Source organism: Aegilops tauschii, chromosome 2 (genome assembly GCF_002575655.3).
Source record: "Aegilops tauschii subsp. strangulata cultivar AL8/78 chromosome 2, Aet v6.0, whole genome shotgun sequence".
Taxonomy (NCBI): domain Eukaryota; kingdom Viridiplantae; phylum Streptophyta; class Magnoliopsida; order Poales; family Poaceae; genus Aegilops; species Aegilops tauschii.
Window position 1 is genome coordinate 585,707,731 of NC_053036.3, and position 20,420 is coordinate 585,728,150.

The 20,420-nt window shown below is 47.4% G+C and overlaps 1 protein-coding gene across 1 annotated transcript; it reads left to right on the forward strand.

Moving 5' to 3' along the window:
- Positions 1-2,478: 2,478 nt before the first annotated feature.
- On the forward strand, positions 2,479-19,505 carry LOC109766837 (anthocyanidin reductase ((2S)-flavan-3-ol-forming)). Its single transcript, XM_040399867.3, has 7 exons — positions 2,479-2,668; positions 2,826-2,992; positions 3,223-3,423; positions 3,512-3,671; positions 3,716-3,935; positions 4,029-4,142; positions 19,052-19,505. Exons 1-7 carry the CDS (start codon positions 2,545-2,547, stop codon positions 19,503-19,505), a joined length of 1,440 nt encoding a protein of 479 aa, XP_040255801.2. The 5' UTR covers positions 2,479-2,544.
- Positions 19,506-20,420: the final 915 nt, after the last annotated feature.

The window sequence follows — 20,420 nt, forward strand, 5'->3', positions numbered from 1 at the left end:
GTGTGGGCGTCCCATGTGTAGCAAAAGGACAAGGGGAGGTTGTCGAGTGCACAGACGGCGTAGGGGTGGGCAGGGGCGTAAGGTCAACTCCAATGCGTCTCACTCTCACACAAAAGGTGCGCATCAGTCCAGCGGACGAGTGTGTCTGGTTTTTAGCAATGGGGCATCAATGCGCCTCACGGCCGACGCATTAGTCCGCGTGGTCCTAAAAATATTAAATAGGCATATAAAACATTTAAATTTAAAACATACTACATATTAACAAAACATAATTAAACATATTAAAAACTTTGGCCAAAGTTCACTTCAACATAATTAAACATAAAACATTAATAAAACTAAAAAAGTGCAGCGTCCCACCGCCACAGCCCGCAGCCCTAGGCATCGTCCTTCGATTCGAAGCGGGTGAGGTCGAAGAACGCCGGCGGCGCAGCCCAAGGGAAGGCGTCCTTGTAGGCCACCAGCACCACCTCCTTTGGCGCCTCCTACTGCGGCGGTGCTGCCTGACATCACGCGCGTGCCTCCTCCTCCTAGCGCGCCCTATGTAGCCGGCGCCCCCGCTGCATTTGGCGCTCGGCGTCGGCCCGCTCCTCCGCCAGCCAGTGGGCCTTCCAGACGTCTAGGTGTTGCGCCTCCTCCTCGGTCGTCGTGTCCATCGACACGGCCGAAGTGTTGTACCCACCCCCGCACGATGCCGGTCCACTGGTACATTTTGCGGATGCATTGGTTGCAGGCGGTGCCGGTGCGGGTGCTGGCGGTGCCGGTGGTGATGGTGGTGGCAGTGGGTAGACGTTGTCGCCGACCACAGACAACTGGAGCACCTCCTTGAGGCCAGACCAGCAGGCGTCTTCCTCGCGCTTCGAACCGTCGATGGCGCGCTGGAAGGCCTCCTCCGGTGCCGCCTAGTAGGCGGCCTCAGCCTCCACGTCCTCCGGCCTCACCACCAGCGGCGACGTGGAGGGAGGGCGTCGATCTAGACCACGGTGCACGTCAGACATCCCAATGCGGGGAGTCTGGCGCATGCGCCGAGTGGCGGTGTTGCTCCGCCGTGAGGAGAGCACACCGCCTGCGGATCTCCTCCACGTGGGCCCGCTCTTATTGTGGCACGGCTGGCACCGGAATGCGCTGGGGGTCAAGGTGCCAGCTGTGGGGGAGATTGACGTCCGGCCACGGAAGCGGGACGCGGTACTCCCAGTGGTACTGCGCGCGGTGCACCGGGATCTACAGCCAGTCGTGTGGCCGGCTCGCCTTCCCCCTCCCCCGGCAGCACCAACGTGAACCTCGCCGGACCATGCGATGAGCTGGCCACAGGGTCGTGCTTGCCCTTTCCCTTGCCGAAGCCGGCCATGGCGTCTGGGATTTCTATCAGCCGGCTTATAATATAAAAGGGCGTGGACTGTGGATGCTTCCACTCAGTGGTATGCGGGCCCGAGGTAGGTGGACAGCATTGACTATGACCTAGGTGGTGGTTGGGCGGTAGACATGCGGGACTGAGGCGAACACCGAGAGGACACGTGGGGGTGTCCATCTCGTGTTCGTGTGGACGCAAATTATGTGCAAATTTGGGCCGGAAATGCGTCCAGACGGACAGCGAGCGAACTTGATTTGGGTTTGCGTTCGCGCACTGGGCTGGCGTTTTCGTCCGTTTCGGTCCAAACAGACACATGCAGACCAAATGCGTCTGCGCGTTGGAGTTGCCCTAAGATTTGCCTTGTCTTGTCCGGCGCATCTTGTAGTGGGCGGGTGAAGCGGCGCCACAGAGCTGACATATGTCAGCACGGCGGTGGAGGGGAGATGGATCACCGCACGGGGACGGGGTGGGCCGAAGAGCACAAGGATGGGGCAGACCAAAATAGGCCGAATGCAGTGATGATATTTTTGTAAGGTTCCTGCTTTAACGAACATTTTTTTTACTTACGGATGGCGTGATGGGTAATTTTTACGGGAGTTTGAGGTGTAATTAATATAGATATAGATTACATATGATGGGTCTCAGAACCAAGGGATGCACTGCAGATAAAACTCTAATCGATATCCCCATAAAGCACAAATATGTTGAAACATTGCTATTTATTTTACACTACACATGTTCACTGTGTTGTATAATACTTTATTCAACCTTATGCCAAAAAAAACGTAGAAGGATATGACTTCTAAGGCTCAGAAAAAACAACATTTCTCAGTCAACTCCTCGTCCGCCGCCAGCCAAATCATATAACCCCTCCTTCCCATATACCAGTTGCTCGCTGGTGAGCTCGACAGCAGCGTCAACAATTCCAAGTTCAAATGTTTGTATTGTATCGTACAGCGCACATCAACCTTACCGACTGCCACTGCGTCATCGATGAGCGTGCAGATCACTTTCAACTGCTAGAAATTTCTTTGTAGTTGGTCACGAACCTGCAACTTGTCTAGGTATGTGCAGTATAAATGCAGATTCTCTACGGAGTGGCAACGAACAACCGTAGCAGACCTCGCTGCTTGAAGTGAGGTGAGCCAGCGAATCGTCGTTCTCGATCTTTGCCAGGAGAGGTACTGATCGAGATGTCGGTGGCTGAGGTGAAGAAGACGGCGTGCGTCACCGGAGGGAGCGGCTACATCGCTTCAGCACTCATCAAGCTGCTGCTCGAGAAAGGCTACGCTGTCAAGACGACTGTCAGAGACCCCGGTTGGATTATTGTTTGCTTCCGTGTTTCTAGTTCTATCTTGTAGAATTTGAGCTGAAATCTCAGATTCTTCAGAGTTCAGACTCGACTAGATAAAGATTCTGTATTTTGATCCAAATTTCCAAAGACTCTCAAGATTATGTATTTTGTATGATGAAGATAACGTGGAGAAGAACTCCCACCTCAAGGACTTGGAAACACTTGGCCCCTTGGAGATCGTCCATGCTCAGTTGGATGAAGAAGGCAGCTTTGATAACGCAGTTTCCGGCTGTGACTACGTCTTCCTCGTCGCAGCTCCGACGAACCTCGGATCAGCAGATCCTGAGGTAAACAGACATTTCTACCATGTTTCTTTTTCATTTGCACGATTGTTAGGAGTGAGTCGGGACACCATTTAGGCTGTCAACCATGACTCTCTCTGACAAATTATTATCGGCCATAGAAGGCTTCAAATCTTGTTCACCCCCACAGTTGGCATTTCATCATGTGGTAACACAATTATGTCAGTCTATTTCCTCCTTGGGGATAACTTAGTGTTCTTTGTGTTTGACGGCAGAGAGATCTGATCGAAGCTGGTGTGCAAGGAACACTTAACGTGATGAGGTCCTGCGTGAGAGCCGGGACGGTGAAGCGGGTGATACTGACATCGTCAGATGCCGCGGTGTCGAGGAGGCCGCTGCACGGCGGCGGCCACGTGCTGGACGAGAGCTCATGGTCCGACGTTGAGTATCTCAGAGCCAACAAGCCACCAACTTGGGTACATAAATCTTTTTATTCCGTCTCTCTAACAAGGACATACACAATCCATAGAAGGCAGTATTAGTTATGTGTAATTTGCATGGCAGGGATACGCGGTTTCCAAGGTGGTTCTGGAGAAGGCGGCGAACGAATTCGCGGAGGAGAACGGCATCAGCCTTGTCACCATGTTGCCCGTGTACACCTTGGGTGCGTCGCCGGACTCCAAGGCCAGAACCAGCGTGCCCATCACCCTCTCCCTGTTGTCCGGTGAGAGACGCATCCCTGCTTGCATTTCTCTTGTGTTTTTTCAGGCGACGAGAAACAGCTGGGCATCCTGTTAGGCCTGCAGGCGGTCACAGATGACTCCATGGCGATATGCCACGTAGACGACCTCTGCCGTGCCAAGCTGTTCGTCGCCGAGAACGAGTCATCGGCAGGTAGGTACATCTGCTGCAGCCACAACACCACCATCGTGCAACTCGCGCGTCTCCTTGCGGAGAAGTACCCAGAATACAACGTGAAACCCGAACGGTATGTGAACCGGTTGTCTAAACTACTCTACAGTCTACACAGACGCATGTTTATTTTTTTGCTGGTTTACCAACATCCACATATGTTTTGCAGCTTTGATGAGTACCCAGATGAGCCGAGAGTGTGTCTGTCGTCGGAGAAGCTCATCGGGGAAGGATTCGCGTTCAAGTATAATGACCTGAGTGAGATCTTCGATGACCTCGTCGAGTACGGCAGGACCACAGGGATTCTTCCCTACTGATACGTATGTGGGCTGCTGATCAATATGTGATCAGAACTAAAATGTCATCTGAAACAAGCCATAAAAACTCGCGCTTCTGTTTTGATGCCTTAAGATGCTAGTTCTTACCTGTGTGAAAAATAAAACAGATGGGATAGCGCGAAACCTCAATATTTGGGGTTAATGTATCACCAAAATACCAACTTTCAAGTTTTTTGTTGCATAACCACATGTTTAGAGCAGGGAACCTCAACCCATCTAAATCTCATGTTTGAGAGATTCGTCTGTTTTTGCAAAGTAAAAATATATATTCGTTCATTGGTGGGACTGGTGTGAGGGTGACCTGCCGCTAAAAGTTGCCACTAGGGATTGACACGGAGGAGGATCAGGCCTTCACACCCTCCGCCCCCCCCCCCCCCCCCCCCCCTCGTGGTACACACAATTTTGTATGGTGCTTGGGCCTCTTGTTAAACACTAGTAGAAAAAGGGGCTTTTACCCCGGTTGGTAAGGGTCTTTTGTCCCGGTTTTCGAACAAGGACTAAAGGGCCGTTACTAAAGCCCTAACCCTTTAGTCCCGGTTCTTACACGAACCGGGACAGAAGGTCCTCCACGTGGCCGCTGCTGCCAGCCCAGGCAGGGGGGCCTTTGGTCCCGGTTGGTGCCACCAACCGGGACCAATAGGCAGGGCCTTTGTCCCGGTTGGTGTCACCAACTGGGACCAATAGGCATCCACGCGTCAGCATTTCAGGGGCTGGGGTTTTTGTTTTTTTGAAAGGGGGGGGGTTGGGGGGTTTTGGGGGGTTAATTTAGGTGTTTCATATATTGTGTTAGCTAGCTAATTAATAGAGAGAAGTGTCCTCTCTTATCTCCGTGCTTGGTCGACGCTACGTACTATATACGTATGGAGAGGACTAGACACGCTAGCTAGTAAGCAAATGAAGAAAACAGAAGATCGTCATGAACATATGCATACAGAAAGAAGTGATATCGACCACCTCTCCTTCTCCGAGAGATTGGTCGAACAACAAGTTCTCGTATATCTATCTGACACTACCGGCTACATATATACAATAATTATCTCTTACAATATAATCTCCTAATTAAATTGTAAGAACACAGGGTCCACATAGTATTCTCCGTTTTCAGCGATCACGTGGTCAAGGAAGAATGCCGCCAATTCCTCTTGAATTGCTCGCATACGATCTGGTGCTAGGAGTTCATCCCGCATCCGAAACATCTAATTTGAAGAAGGGGGTCAATACATATATATATATATATATATGAATAAATGAAACTCAACACAAATGATGGTAATAAAATAAAATTGTGAATATTATTGCTTACGCACTTCATATTGTTCGTCAGAGTAGCCCCGCTCACAGGTCGTGTGGCGGATAGACTCGCAAACGTAGTATCCACAGAAATCATTCCCTTGTTCCTGCCACAACCACTTTATAAGAAATAGAGGTCAATCTAACTGATAAGCAAGCATGCTAAATGGTATTGATGAAACTAGCGCTTGAATCACTAGGAGATGTGCGGAACATGCTATTATAGTACTTACTTTGGGGTGTCTAAATTGCAGCTTCTTCGGCAGTCCCGGAGCTTTTGTGGTGAATTTTCTCCAAACCCTGCCAGACAAAGAAAACAATTACTTGATATCAGGAAATGAACAAAGTTGCTGATATGGTGGATAATGATCGATTTAACTTACTTCTCGAGCATTTGAGTCATGTCCGCATAGTCCTGGGGATCTTTCGTCTCGAGTCTAAGACGGTTACTACTCCCTGCTCAAGCTTAATCTCTAGGAAAATATAGTGGAAGCTGCGCATGCATGCATAAGTCATCAATTACATTACCATAACCTGGACTAATAAGGGAAACCGAATATGCACAAGACAGTAACACTCACTTGAAGTTGTAAGGAAAGAGTATTATATCTTTGTTTTGATTTAATACCAACGATCGTAGCAAGTTGGCCTCGGCTTCTTTGGCATGTTTTCAACCGTATATGCATCTATGAGATTTTGTTAATGAACCCAATATCACCGATTTGTCTTTTCTTCAATTCGGCGATCTTCAATCTGCATAATATAGTGAGGATAATTATAAATACATGCAATGAAAGAGCTGACCTATATAGAGAGACTTAATGACAGAAGTAGTACTACTTACAGACAGTAGCAAGTGATCGTTGATTTATCGAGGGCCTTTTGATTGAAAAACGGGAAGAACTCCTCAAATGGAACATTTAGCAGTTCAATTCCAACGAGGTCATGCTCCGGTTTAACTCTCAGCGTCAAAGTATTCATCCCATCAGACTCTCTCCAGGTTTTCATGTACCAATCATGTAATCTTCGCATCATCGTTGTTAGAGATCTTTCATCTTTGACGAGAGGCTTCCCGTAATGGTATTTGTGTTCGTCCACCTCCATGATTTCATAATGTACATCGTCGGGCAGGTAATCTCCAAGATTGCTATAACCGGCCACCATCCTCGGATCATTAGCGACAATGTCTTTAGACACCTTGAGCGGGGGGCACGATTGGTTCGCTTGTTCGCCGAGCTGGACAATTTTTTTTCCAGCTCGTCGTTCTTTTAACCTTTGATCACTGACAGTACTTCCCGACCGCTCCGCTTCGACAAATGTCTTTGCAATAATGCGCTCATAGTTTCCTTTCGGCGGAGACTTTGGTGGTTTTGTCAGGGCATTCAGAGTGCGCTTCGCTTTCACCGGATCTACCTTCTCCTCCGGAGGTGGATGTTTCTTTGCTTTCACCCCTTCAAAGAAGTTCTTCACTTCGGCTCGCACGATCTTCGCGTTCTCCTCCTCGGTCCTCTCGTATGGTAACTTTTCTGGAGTCTTCAGAGAAGGACCGAATCTGTATTGCCTCCCGCCTCTGGCAGCAGTACTGCTAGACGCCGGCAGAGCAGACGGAGCGGCTGCGGCCGTCTTCTTTCCTTGCTTACGAGGCGGAGGAGAAGGACTACGACGCGCCGGAGCAGCCGGAGCGGCGGCGGGTCTCTTCCGCCCTTGCTGACGAGGCGGAGAAGGAGGAGGCTGGCTGCTCTGGCACGCCGGCGCAGGCGGAGAAGGAGGTGGAGTGCCGCCACGCGCCGGAGAAGGAGGCTGAGTGCCCTGATCACTCGCCAGAGGAGGAGACGGAGGAGGAGGCGGAGTGCCGCCACGCGCCGGAGAAGGAGGCTGAGTGCCCTGATCACTCGCCGAAGGAGGAGGCGGCGGCAGATTGCCCTTACTCGTCGGAGGCGTCCAGTTCGGAAGGTTAATGAGCTCCTTCCGCCATAGGCACGGAGTCTTCAGAGCTAAACCCAGCCGAGTCTCCCCTTCACCGGTAGGGTGGTCAAGCTGGAGGTCCTCAAATCCCTCTGTTATTTCATCCACCATCACCCTAGCATATCCTTCTGGAATCGGCCGGCAGTGGTAGGTTGCGCCGGGTTCAGGAGGTAAAACAGAGCCAACAGCCACCTTGACTTTGAAGTTCTGCCATTGCGCCATAAGGTGGCAATGTTGAGACTCCGTGATAGCATCCACGGGGTAGCTAGCAGGAGCCGTCAAGACATGCTCTGGCTGAAGTAGCTCGGTGGAAGCCACGCTGCTTCTCCGCTGAGATGGCGGGGTAGTTTCGGCATGTCGATTGCCGTCTCGTTCCTCTAGCGCTTGAACCCTTTCGTGCAGCTTCTGAATTTGGGTCTGCTCCATTTTTTTCCTCCTCTCCTAGCTTTTGTAACCGCCTGCGTCCGGAAAACCAGCCTTCCACGGAACGGAGCCTGGCGTGCCTCGTGTCCGTCCAGGGTGCTCAGGATTCCCGAGGGCCATTGTGAGCTCGTCGTTCTCTCTGTCTGGAACGAACGTCCCTTCCTGCGCTGCATCGATATATTGCTGAATCTTCTTGACTGGTATTCTCAAAAGCTCGTTCGTCCAAACGCACCTCCCTGATACAGGGTCCAAGGTTCTGCCAGCCCCGAAGAACCAAGTCCGGCAACGGTCTGTCCAGTTCATTGTCTGTGGTTCGATCCCTTTTTCAAGCAGATCATTCTCAGCCTCGGCCCACTTAGGCCGGGCTTTGAGGTAGCCACCTGACCCCGTGCGATGGTGAAGCTTCTTCTTCGCAGCATTCTTCTTGTTTGTCGCTGACATCTTCTTACTCTTTTCCGATGTCTTGTGGGCCACAAATGCGGGCCAGTGATCTCTGATCTTCTCATACCGGCCGATGAATTCTGGTGTCTCTTCTTTGTCGACAAACGTTTTCAGCTCATTCTTCCACCTCCTGAATAGGTCTGCCATCTTCTTAAGAGTATGAGACTTGATTAATTGCTCTTTAACTGGCTTCTCCGGATCCTCCTCTGGCGGTAGGGTGAAATTTGCCTTCAGCTCAGTCCAAAGATCATCTTTCTGCATATCATTTACATAAGACACCTCAGGGTCTTCCTTCTTAGGCTTATACCATTGGTGGATGCTGATCGGGATCTTGTCCCTAACTAGAACCCCGCACTGAGCAGCAAATGCATCCTTTGTCCGGATGGGTTCAATCGGTTGGCCGTCGCGCGCGATTGCTGTGATCTCAAACCTTTCATCCGAGCGCAACTTTCTCTTCGGGCCTCGTCTCTTTACCGAAGTTGTGCTCGATCCGGAGGGCTAGAAAAAAGAAGAAATACGAGTGTTAATTAATATGTGTACATACCAAAACAATGAATGCATCAATTAGCTAGTCAGCACAGGCTTAACTAATATATTTACCTGGCCGGACTTTGTTCGGTCACCGGAGCCGTCACCACGGGCTCCTTCTTGCACCAGCATTGGGTCACCGGAGCCATCATAATCATGTCTTTCCTCCTCCACTCTTCGATCACCGTAGCCTGCTTCTTCACCCTGTTCTTCCAGACCATCATTGTCGTTAAGATACGACAAGATATCACCTCCGGCTAAGATTATGTCCCCCAACACCTCTTCTGCTTGCTCGTCTCGTCCGTGCTCCATTGTTTCTGCAAATATTACAACATGGCAATTATTAGACAAACATGACAGCAGGTGGATATATTAGTGCAAACGTAGACCTAGCTTATTCCGGGTTTGGGGTGGCCTCGGCAACGCTTCAAGGGTAGGGGCGCGGCGGGAGGGGGTAGGAGACCGACATCGTTTTTTTCTAGGGTTTGGGTGTCCTCGAGAGTTTTGGTCGAGCGAGAGGGCCGGGGGGTACTCCCGTGGTATAAGTTATCACGGTCGAGAGGGGGTATAAATATCGACCGTCCATCATGTCGAAGTTATCTGGAAGGGAGTTATATATATCGACAACGACGACATACATACATGGGAAAATAATGTTATCGGGGAGGGGGTATATCGACCCCCCCCCCCCCACGTGTTGAAGTTATCGGGAGGGGGTTATATCGACAATGACGACATACGTACATGGGAAAATAATATTATCGGGGAGGGGGTATATCGACCCCCCCTCGTGTTGAAGTTATCGGGAGAGGGGTATATCGACGACGACAAACCCGATAAAACATAAGAAAACGAAGAAGAAACAAAAAGAGGAGAAGAAGAAAGGAATAGAGGAGAAGATCGAAGAAAAAAAAGAAAAAAAAAAGAGGAGAAGAAGAAAAGAATAGAGGAGAGAAGAAGAAAAAATAGAATTTTTTCTATTTTTTCTTCTTCTCTCCTCTATTCCTTTCTTCTTCTCCTCTTCTTTTTCTTCTTTTTTCCTCTTCTTATTTATTTCTCCTCTTCTTCCTCTCCTCTTCTTCTCCTTTCTTCCTCTTCTTATTTTCCTTTTTCCTCTCATTCATAAAAAAATGTTCAAATAGAAAATTTCAAAAAAAGTAAAGGTTTTGCCTAATGCATTGTTCATATGAATATACAAACATTTGCATATTCTACAATAATTAATATCACCAAAAAACTCTATGAACAGAAAAAGATCCTAACTTTTCTAAAAATCTATCTTTTGCATATATACATGAACATATATATACACAGAGAACATATATACATACATATATACATTTTTATAAAAATGCAAAAAAAGATCTAAAAAAGGACATATAAACATATATACACACATACATATACTCATACATATACATATAATCAGGAAAAAAACATCATATATATGTGCAGAAAAAACAGGGAGGAAGGGGGCAGTGCCGGCCCTGACCAAGGCGACGGCGGCGCGTCGGGGCAGGGGCAGAGGCGACGGCGGCATGGTCGGGGCAGGGGCAGAGGCGACGGCGGCGTGGTCGGGGCAGGGCGAGGCAGAGGCGACGACGGCGTGGTCGGGGCAGCTGGGGCGATGACGACTTGGTCGGGGCAGGGGCGCGCGGCGTGGTCGGGGCGGGCCGCCGGCGGCGTGCTCGGGGAAGGGGCGGCTGTGCATCGACGAGGCAGCAGAGGGCGGCGACGGCGTCGACGGGGCGAGCTCGAGCAGCCTGGCGGCGTCGTCGGGGCGGGGGGAACTGATGCGGAGATGAATCTGAAAAACGCTAAGTGCTTTCTTATATACTGAGAGCATTGGTCTCGGTTCGTGGCACCAACTGGGACCAATGCCCCCCTTTAGTCCCGGTTGGTGCCACGAACCGGGACCAAAGGGTCGCATTGGTCCCGGTTCGTGCCACCAACCGGGACCAATGGCCTTGTACAGCGGCGTGGTGGTGGGAGTTTAGTCCCACCTCGCTAGCTGAGAGAGAGCCGCACCTGTTTATAAGGTGCGGTGCGCCTGAGCTGTCGAGCTCCTCTCTAAAGCAGGCTTACGGGCCTAACCTCTTTGTACATGCCTGTGGGCCTACTGGGCCTTCTGCGGGCCTGAATCCTGGCCCATGGATGGGTTTCTAGTCGTATTCAGGCCGTGGTGGCCCAGTAGGTGGCATAATTTTTATTTTTTGCTTGTTTTTTTGTTTTATTTTTTGCTTTATTTATTTTGTTTTGTTTCTACTTACAACAAAAAACTTATTTATTTTATTTTATTTTGTTTCTAATTACTTATTTATTTTACTTTATGATAATTCTTTTTGCTATTAAAGTTTCTAACAAAAAAAGTTCTTTATGAAATTATTTTCGCTTTCAATGATTTTGAACAGAAAATACTTCGTAATTTTAGTTGCTTCAATTTTATATAATTTTAATTTCAATAATACTAGAGGTTGCTTATAATGTTTTAAACAGAAAATACTTTGATAATTTTAGTTTCATAAATTTTATTTATGTTATTAAAGTTTATTTTATTTTGTTTCTACTTATATATTTTATTAAAGTTTATATTATTTTGTTTCTAATTACTTATTTATTTTATTTGTTATTTTTCATGCACCATTTTTCATGCATTTACTGATTATTTTGAGCTATAAGACCCTAAAATTGAAAAGCATTTCAAATGAACTCTGAAAAGGTTGAAAGTTTGCATGGTATCATCATTTCATCCACATAGCATGTGCAAGAAAGTTGAGAGGGTTACGGCAAAAACTGGATGCACTTCGTGTACAAAACGGACAATCTCTTTCGAAGTATCAGGATTTCATAGGGAAACACGTCTGTTACAAAGGGATTTCATTTTTTTAAACTTATTTGAACTCCTGACTTTTTGTGTGTTCAAAATGCACCATTCAAAGCCACATCATCAATTTTCAACCCTTTCTGACTTCATTTATTATTTTTCATGCATTTACTAATTATTTTGAGCTATAAGACCCTAAAATTGAAAAGCATTTCAAATGAACTCTGAAAAGGTTGAAAGTTGGCATGGTATCATCATTTCATCCACATAGCATGTGCAAGAAAGTTGAGAGGGTTACGGCAAAAACTAGATGCACTTCGTGTACAAAACGGACAATGGTATCATACTCGTGTGTTACAAAGTTGGCATGGTGTCATCATAATAGTTGCGGGAGAAAGTCTTCACTTTTTCTTTGCTTGTGTCATTTTCTTATTGCGCCGTAACCATGGATAATCTTCATCGTTTATCAGGATGCTTGGGTCAGCCTTGACTTTGAAGGGAGGAATTTCATGAAACTTTTCATAATCTTCAGACATGTCTGTCTTGCCCTCCACTCCCACAATGTCCCTTTTTCCTGAAAGAACTATGTGGTGCTTTGGCTCATCGTATGATGTATTCGCTTCCTTATCTTTTCTTTTTCTCGGTCTGGTAGACATGTCCTTCACATAGATAACCTGTGCCACATCATTGGCTAGGACGAACGGTTCGTCTGTGTACCCAAGATTGTTTAGATCCACTGTTGTCATTCCGTACTGTGGGTCTACCTGTACCCCGCCTCCTGACAGATTGACCCATTTGCACTTAAACAAAGGGACCTTAAAATCATGTCCATAGTCAAGTTCTCATATGTCCATTATGTAACCATAATATGTGTCATTTCCCCTCTCGGTTGCTGCATCAAAGCGGACACCGCTATTTTGGTTGGTGCTCTTTTGATCTTGGGCGATCGTGTAAAATGTATTCCCATTATCTCGTATCCTTTGTAAGTCAATACAGTCGAAGATGGTCCCCTGGACAATGAGTACAACTCATCACAAACAGTGGTGTCACCTCTGAGACGTGTTTCCAACCAACTGCTGAAAGTCCTGATGTGTTCACATGTAATCCAGTCGTCACACTGCTCCAGGTGTTTGGAGTGCAGACTGTTCTTGTGTTCATCAACATACGGGGTCACCAAGGTAGAGTTCTGTAGAACTGTGTAGTGTGCTTGAGACCAAGAATATCCGTCCGTGCATATTATTGAGTCCCCTCCAAGCGTGCCTTTTCCATTCAGTCTCCCCTCATACCGCGATTTAGGGAGACCTATCTTCTTAAGGCCAGGAATGAAGTCAACACAAAACCCAATGACATCCTCTGTTTGATGGCCCATGGAGATGCTTCCTTCTGGCCTAGCGCGGTTACGGACATATTTCTTTAGGACTCCCATGAACCTCTCAAAGGGGAACATATTGTGTAGAAATATGGGCCCCAGAATGACAATCTCGTCGACTAGATGAACTAGGACGTGCGTCATGATATTGAAGAAGGATGGTGGGAACACCAGCTCGAAACTGACAAGATATTGCGCCACATCACTCCTTAGCCTTGGTATGATTTCTGGATCGATCACCTTCTGAGAGATTGCATTGAGGAATGCACATAGCTTCACAATGGCTAATTGGACGTTTTCCCGTAGAAGCCCCCTCAATGCAACCGGAAGCAGTTGCGTCATAATCACATGGCAGTCATGAGACTTTAGGTTCTGGAACTTTTTCTCTGGCATATTTGTTATTCCCTTTATATTCGACGAGAAGCCAGTTGGGACCTTCATACTGAGCAGGCATTCAAAGAAGATTTCTTTCTCTTCTTTCGTAAGAGTGTAGCTGGCAGGACCTTCATACTGCTTCGGAGGCATGCCGTCTTTTTCGTGAAAACGTTGCAGGTCCTCCCGTGCCTCGGGTGTATCTTTTGTCTTCCCATACACGCCCAAGAAGCCTAGCAGGTTCACGCAAAGGTTCTTCGTCATGTGCATCACGTCGATTGAAGAGCGGACCTCTAGCTCTTTCCAGTAGGGTAGGTCCCAAAATAAAGATTTCTTCTTCCACATGGGTGCGTGTCCCTCAGCGTCATTCGGAAAAGCTAGTCCGCCGGGACCCTTTCCAAAGATTATGTGTAAATCATTGACCATAGCAAGTACGTGATCACCGGTACGCATGGCGGGCTTCTTCCGGTGATCTGCCTCGCCTTTGAAATGCTTGCCTTTCTTTCGACATTGATGGTTGGTCGGAAGAAATCGACGATGGCCCAGGTACACATTCTTCCTGCATTTGTCCAGGTATATACTTTCAGTGTCATCTAAATAGTGCGTGCATGCGTGGTATCCCTTGTTTGTCTGTCCTGAAAGGTTACTGAGAGCGGGCCGATCGTTGATGGTTAAAAACAGCAATGCGTGCAGGTTAAATTCCTCCTGTTTGTGCTCATCCCATGTACGTACACCCTTTCCATTCCACAGCTGTAAAAGTTCTTCAACTAATGGCCTTAGGTACACATCAATGTCGTTGCCGGGTTGCTTAGGGCCTTGGATGAGAACTGGCATCATAATGAACTTCCGCTTCATGCACATCCAAGGAGGAAGGTTATACATACATAGAGTCACGGGCCAGGTGCTGTGATTGTTGCTCTGCTCCCCGAAAGGATTAATGCCATCCGCGCTTAAACCAAACCATACGTTCCTTGGGTCAGCTGCAAACTCAGCCCAGTACTTTCTCTCGATTTTTCTCCACTGCGACCCGTCAGCGGGTGCTCTCAACTTCCCTTCTTTCTTACGGTCCTCACTGTGCCATCGCATCAACTTGGCATGCTCTTCGTTTCTGAACAGACGTTTCAACCGTGGTATTATAGGAGCATACCACATCACCTTCGCAGGAACCCTCTTCCTGGGGGGTTCGCCGTCAACATCACCAGGGTCATCTCGTCTGATCTTATACCGCAATGCACCGCATACCGGGCATGCGTTCAGATCCTTGTACGCACCGCGGTAGAGGATGCAGTCATTAGGGCATGCATGTATCTTCTGCACCTCCAATCCTAGAGGGCATACGACCTTCTTTGCTGCGTATGTACTGTCGGGCAATTCGTTATCCTTTGAAAGCTTCTTCTTCAATATTTTCAATAGCTTCTCAAATCCTTTGTCAGGCACAGCATTCTCTGCCTTCCGCTGCAGCAATTCCAGTACGGTACCGAGCTTTGTGTTTCCATCTTCGCAATTGGGGTACAACCCTTTTTTGTGGTCCTCTAACATGCGATCAAACTTCAGCTTCTCCTTTTGACTTTCGCATTGCGTCCTTGCATCGACAATGACCCGGCGGAGATCATCATCATCGGGCACTGGTTCCTCTTGATCTTCAGCAGCTTCCCCCCTTGCAGCATCATTGGGCACATCGTCTGGTTCCTCTTGATCTTCAGCAGCTTCCCCTGTTGCAGCATCACCGTATTCAGGGGGCACATAGTTGTCATCGTCCTCTTCTTCTTCGCCGTCTTCCATCATAACCCCTATTTCTCCGTGCCTCGTCCAAACATTATAGTGTGGCATGAAACCCTTGTAAAGCAGGTGGGTGTGAAGGATTTTCCGGTCAGAGTAAGACTTCGTATTCCCACATGTAGGGCATGGACAACACATAAAACCATTCTGCTTGTTTGCCTCAGCCACTTCGAGAAAATCATGCACGCCCTTAATGTACTCGGAGGTGTGTCTGTCACCGTACATCCATTGCCGGTTCATCTGCGTGCATTATATATAATTAAGTGTGTCAAAAACCATTACAGAACATCATGAATAGATAATTAAGTGACCAAATTAATAGAAGTTCATCATCACATTAAAACCAAAGTGCATATATAGTTCTCATCTAACAACATATATATAGCTCTCCAGAGCATCTAATTAATTAAACCATACATTGAAACTATGTAAAACATTTCAATGCGAAAACAAATGCGATCATAATCGCAACCAAGGTAACAATTGATCCAACGGCATAATGATACCAAGCCTCGGTATGAATGACATATTTTCTAATCTTCAAGCGCATTGCATCCATCTTGATCTTGTGATCATCGACGACATCCGCAACATGCAACTCCAATATCATCTTCTCCTCCTCAATTTTTTTTATTTTTTCCTTCAAGTAATTGTTTTCTTCTTCAACTAAATTTAACCTCTCGACAATAGGGTCGGTTGGAATTTCCGGTTCAATCACCTCCTAGATAAATAAAATCTATGTCACATTGGTCGGCATATTTGTCATAAACAATAAATGAACCAAATAGTTATAAAAAGATAATATATACCACATCCGAATCATAGACAGGACGAGGGCCGACGGGGGCGGATACCAAAACCATCGCACTATGTAATAAGAAGGAATAATAAAAGTAACAAAATTAGACAAGTATCTATCTAAAGTAAGAATTTTTTTCTTTCAAAAAGAAGATAAGAACAAGAGGCTCACCACGGTGGTGCTGGCGACGAGATCGGCGCGGGCGATCGACGGCGGTGAAGACGGGGACGGGACGTGACGGACCGCTAAACCTAGACAAATCTCGGGGAAAATGGAGCTCGGAGGTCGAGTTTCGAGAGGAGAAAGATTAACTAGTGTGGCTCAGACATTTCATCGAACACCTCATGTGCATAGGAGGTGAGCTAGAGCACCCAAATGCCCTCCCCTCGCCGGCCAGAAAAAACAGAGCACTGTGGAGTGCTCTGCTGTGGCGATGGGGTATATATAGGCAACTCATTGGTCCCGGTTCGTGGCACCAACCGGGACTAAAGGGGGGGCATTGGTCCCGGTTGGTGCCACGAACCGGTACGCATGCCCCCTTTAGTCCCGGTTGGTGGCACCAACCGGGACCAAAGGCCTTGTGCTGTCCCGCGTCAAAAGTTTAGTCCCACCTCGCTAGTTGAGAGAGCTCGAGAGTGGTTTATAAGCGCTGCTGCGCCCACCCTCTCGAGCTCCTCTCAACTGCAGGCTTTCGGGCCTACCCGTTCTCTTTGCCTGTGGGGCCTACTGGGCCTTCTGCGGGCCTGAATCCTGGCACATGGATGGATTTCAAGTCGTATTCAGGCCGTGGTGGCCCAGTAGGTGGCATAATTTTTTTTCCCTGTTTTTTGTTTTCTCTTTTGCTTTATTTATTTTGTTTTGTTTCTACTTACAACAAAAAACTTATTTATTTTATTCCATTTTGTTTCTAATTACTTATGTATTTTACTTTATTTATTTTATTTTTATTTATTTTACTGCTGCTATTTTTATTTATTTTACTGCTGCTATTTTTATTTATTTTATTAAGGTTTATTTATTTTATTTACTATAGTTTATTTTATTTTATTTTATTAAGGTTTATTTATTTTTATTTATTTTATTAAGTTTTATTTATTTTATTTACTATAAAAAATGAACATAGATGCGCCTATAGAGAAAATTCAACCTAAATTCATAATAAATTTCTATGAAATTCAAAGAAATTTACTCTGAATTTAGGTCAAATTCCCTGTATAAGGGCATCTATTTTCACTTTGAGAGGAGCTCAACAAGGCAGAGAGGGACGGGCTTATAAACCGGTGTGAGCGTCCTTCGGTTGGCGAGGTGGGACTAAACTCTTACCGCAACGAGGACCAACCCTTTAGTCCCGGTTTGTGGTATGAACCGGGACTAAAGGGTGAGCCTCTGGTCCCGGTTCAAGCCACCAACCGGGACCAATGGTGGTGGGCTAGGAACGAGGCCCATTGGTCCCGGTTTGTCCCACTAACCGGGACCAAAGGGGCCGGACGAACCGGGACCAATGCCCCCACGAGGCCCGGCAGGCCCCTAGCCGCACGAACCGGGACCAATGCTCACACTAGTCCCGGTTCGTGACTGAACCGGGACTAATGTGAATATTGCCCTGTGACCAAAGCCCAGTTTTCTACTAGTGAAACACTCTTGCTGGCATGGAACGATGGGTTGTCTGGGCCGACTAGCCCGAGCCAGATGCAACATCTGCCACGACGAGGCATGTCGAGTCCCAACACTACGATAGAGTGTGGCGTGTAACATAAGAGGAGAAGTGGTGGTCATTGCGGTGTGTTTTTGTTCTATGGTTCCATCTCCGTCCGATGAAGCTCAGCGACGCGACTCTATCGGGGGACGTCTGAGATTTTGTCCCCCTCTAATGTCTATCTAGAGTCGAGATTATCTCTTGGCCCTCCTTGGTGCGTGCTTCTCTCAAACGACAATCTTTTTCAATTTGTGGTTGCCATCGTCTTCTTGCCTACATCGATGGCTTCCCGGTCGTTGCTTCTACAAGATCATGACTTTCAACAAGATTGCTCCGGTGAGACAAAGGCCCAGAGGAGGCAACGAGTTTCTCTCACACGGCGCTTCGCCAATGGATACAGAGGAAGATGGTGATGATTTCTTAAAAAACTTGCTTTTAATTTCTTATTTTTTGTAAGGAAGTTCTAGTAAGGGTTGGCTTTATTTGATTTATGGTCTTCTGCCTTTTCACAAGAAAAATTAGATGCACATGTGGCGACTACTAACGCCACATCACCTGAAGTGAACCAACTGCCAACAAACATGTCAAACCTACTAAACCATGGCCAAATAAGTTGAAATTAGCTAGCCCAAAAACTATGTTTAAGTGATAAACCCTACGAAAGACAAGGCTTTGTGACGATTGGGGTTTTGGTTTTAGCGAAAATTGGGGTTTTGCGATACTCACTTATTACTTAAAATTTGGTGGCTCATGCCCACAAATGGTCCCCTAGCCTATGACACACCAAATTATTGGATTTATTGGGATAAAATTTGGTGGCCATTAACACACCAATTTTTAGCACTATTCTTTAGAATTACAACAAGTCGTAGCAAATGTTAATTTATCCCAGTAAATCTAAAAATATAAGATAAACCAAATGACCCGAGCGCAAAATACTTTATGGTCTGAGGAGACCGAAAGTTCTGTATGCCAAAGAATGGTGCAAGGAGCAGCCGCAAAAAAATGGTGCAAGGAGTATTATGTTTTTTTTCCTGAAGATAGTTAGCAAAAAATGGGAAGAACAAGACAAAGGCGCCGAAGTAGGTAGGCGACCACGCGCGCGGGACGAATCCTTTTTTCTGCGAACGGAACGAGGGCCGATATTCCCGCACGATCCGCCGGTGGAATATATATATAGGATCGTTCCTCAATCCTCCCCAGAATCTCGCGGCGTGGTAGATCGCATCGACCAAAAACGATGCTCGGCCGGAGGGTTCGTCCTCCCGTCGCACCACAAGGAGCATGACGGCGGACGAGCGTGCCGCCAAGGAAGCGGCGCGCCAAGAAGAAGGCTCCACGTCCCCTCAAGGTGCGCAAAAACAAAAGGAAAGCGGCCGAGGCCGGGGCCGGGATCGGCTTCTCGGAGCTGTACGAGGGGGCTAGGGCGTCCGGGAAGAAGCTGGCGCGGCTGCCGCAGGAGGAGGTCGACTGGATCCTCGCCCAGGACCACGGCGACGACCCCGACCACGACCCTCCCGAGGTAAAGGCCCTGAGGCGCCTGAGCCGCGACCAGTGGCCGTCGCTGGAGGAGGAGGAGAAGACGGACATGTACGGCCCACGCGCGCAGATCGAGACCCAGGAGGAGGCCGGCAGGTTCCAGGCCTGGGTCCGCAGCGAGTACGCCGAGCGCGGCTACGTCGAGGTCGCCGAGGAGTACATCGTCGGCAGGGACCAGACCCGGGCGTATATGGACGAGGAGCGGGTGGAGGCCATGAACTCCATGGACTTCTCCGGCGGCAACGAGGATCTGAAGCGTTTCTTTGCAAAGACATGGCCCTGAGGAGTGAAGAACCACACGTTGTCTGTCTTCCGCGATGATCAGCATGTTGCAGTTTTATGTTTTGCCGTCTGTCATGTTTTCATTTCTTCTTCAGGTGAACAGTCCTTATCTATCTGGAACTTGCAGGTCTCATCCTATACTCTTTTTTCTTCTGGTTTATCATATCAGAGTTGGCAGACGACTGTTTCCATTTTCAATACGAAAATGAAACCTTTGGCAACCAAGTTCAGGTTCAGTTCAAGAACATTTAACATCGTACAGGCCTATAAACTAAGGGAAACGTCAAGGTTATTACATCCATTAGAAGGCAAAACTGTTCACAGATGCTTGCAAATCCCTTTGCGGTGGGCTTGCACAAGACGGACCTAACAGCAAACAGAGGACACAGTATAAAATTGAGGGAAGTTTCTGTGTTTTCTTTGCTACTGGTCATGTGCGTCAAGCTTTCTCAAAACATGAGGTATCAAACTTGATGAATGTAAAATCTAATCCATCACGTGTTCAGACCCAAAGTTATTCAACAAAACATGCACATTACTAGTACTCCCTCCAAACTAATATAAGAGCGTTTAGATTACTAAGGAGTAGAAAATATGCATCACACCAGTATCAGTCGACCACTAAAAGGCCGGCTAAACTACGAAAGTCAGAATGCCCCGTATATGTGGGAACCAACCATCAACTACGTATCAACTTCTGAAAGCTTCACTTCACAAGCAGACCATAGGGTGTCGTTTTTCGAGTTCTAACAGGCCTTCTAACTAACTAATTGTTTGTTAATATAGTTATTACTACCATGACCACGAGTGATCGACGCACCATCTTTCTTGTCCCATCAACAGAAGAATGCCTCTTTGTCAAAGCTTGTAACCACTTAGAACTTGGAACAGAAATCATTCCGTTCCTAAATATAAG

Bases quoted from the DNA above. Each gene is read 5' to 3' on its own strand.
- LOC109766837 (XM_040399867.3), top strand. From the start codon at position 2,545: ATGTCGGTGGCTGAGGTGAAGAAGACGGCGTGCGTCACCGGAGGGAGC. The intron at 3,424-3,511 runs GTACATAAATCT...TTTGCATGGCAG, and splicing joins CCAACAAGCCACCAACTTGG to GGATACGCGGTTTCCAAGGT. The intron at 3,936-4,028 runs GTATGTGAACCG...TATGTTTTGCAG, and splicing joins TACAACGTGAAACCCGAACG to CTTTGATGAGTACCCAGATG.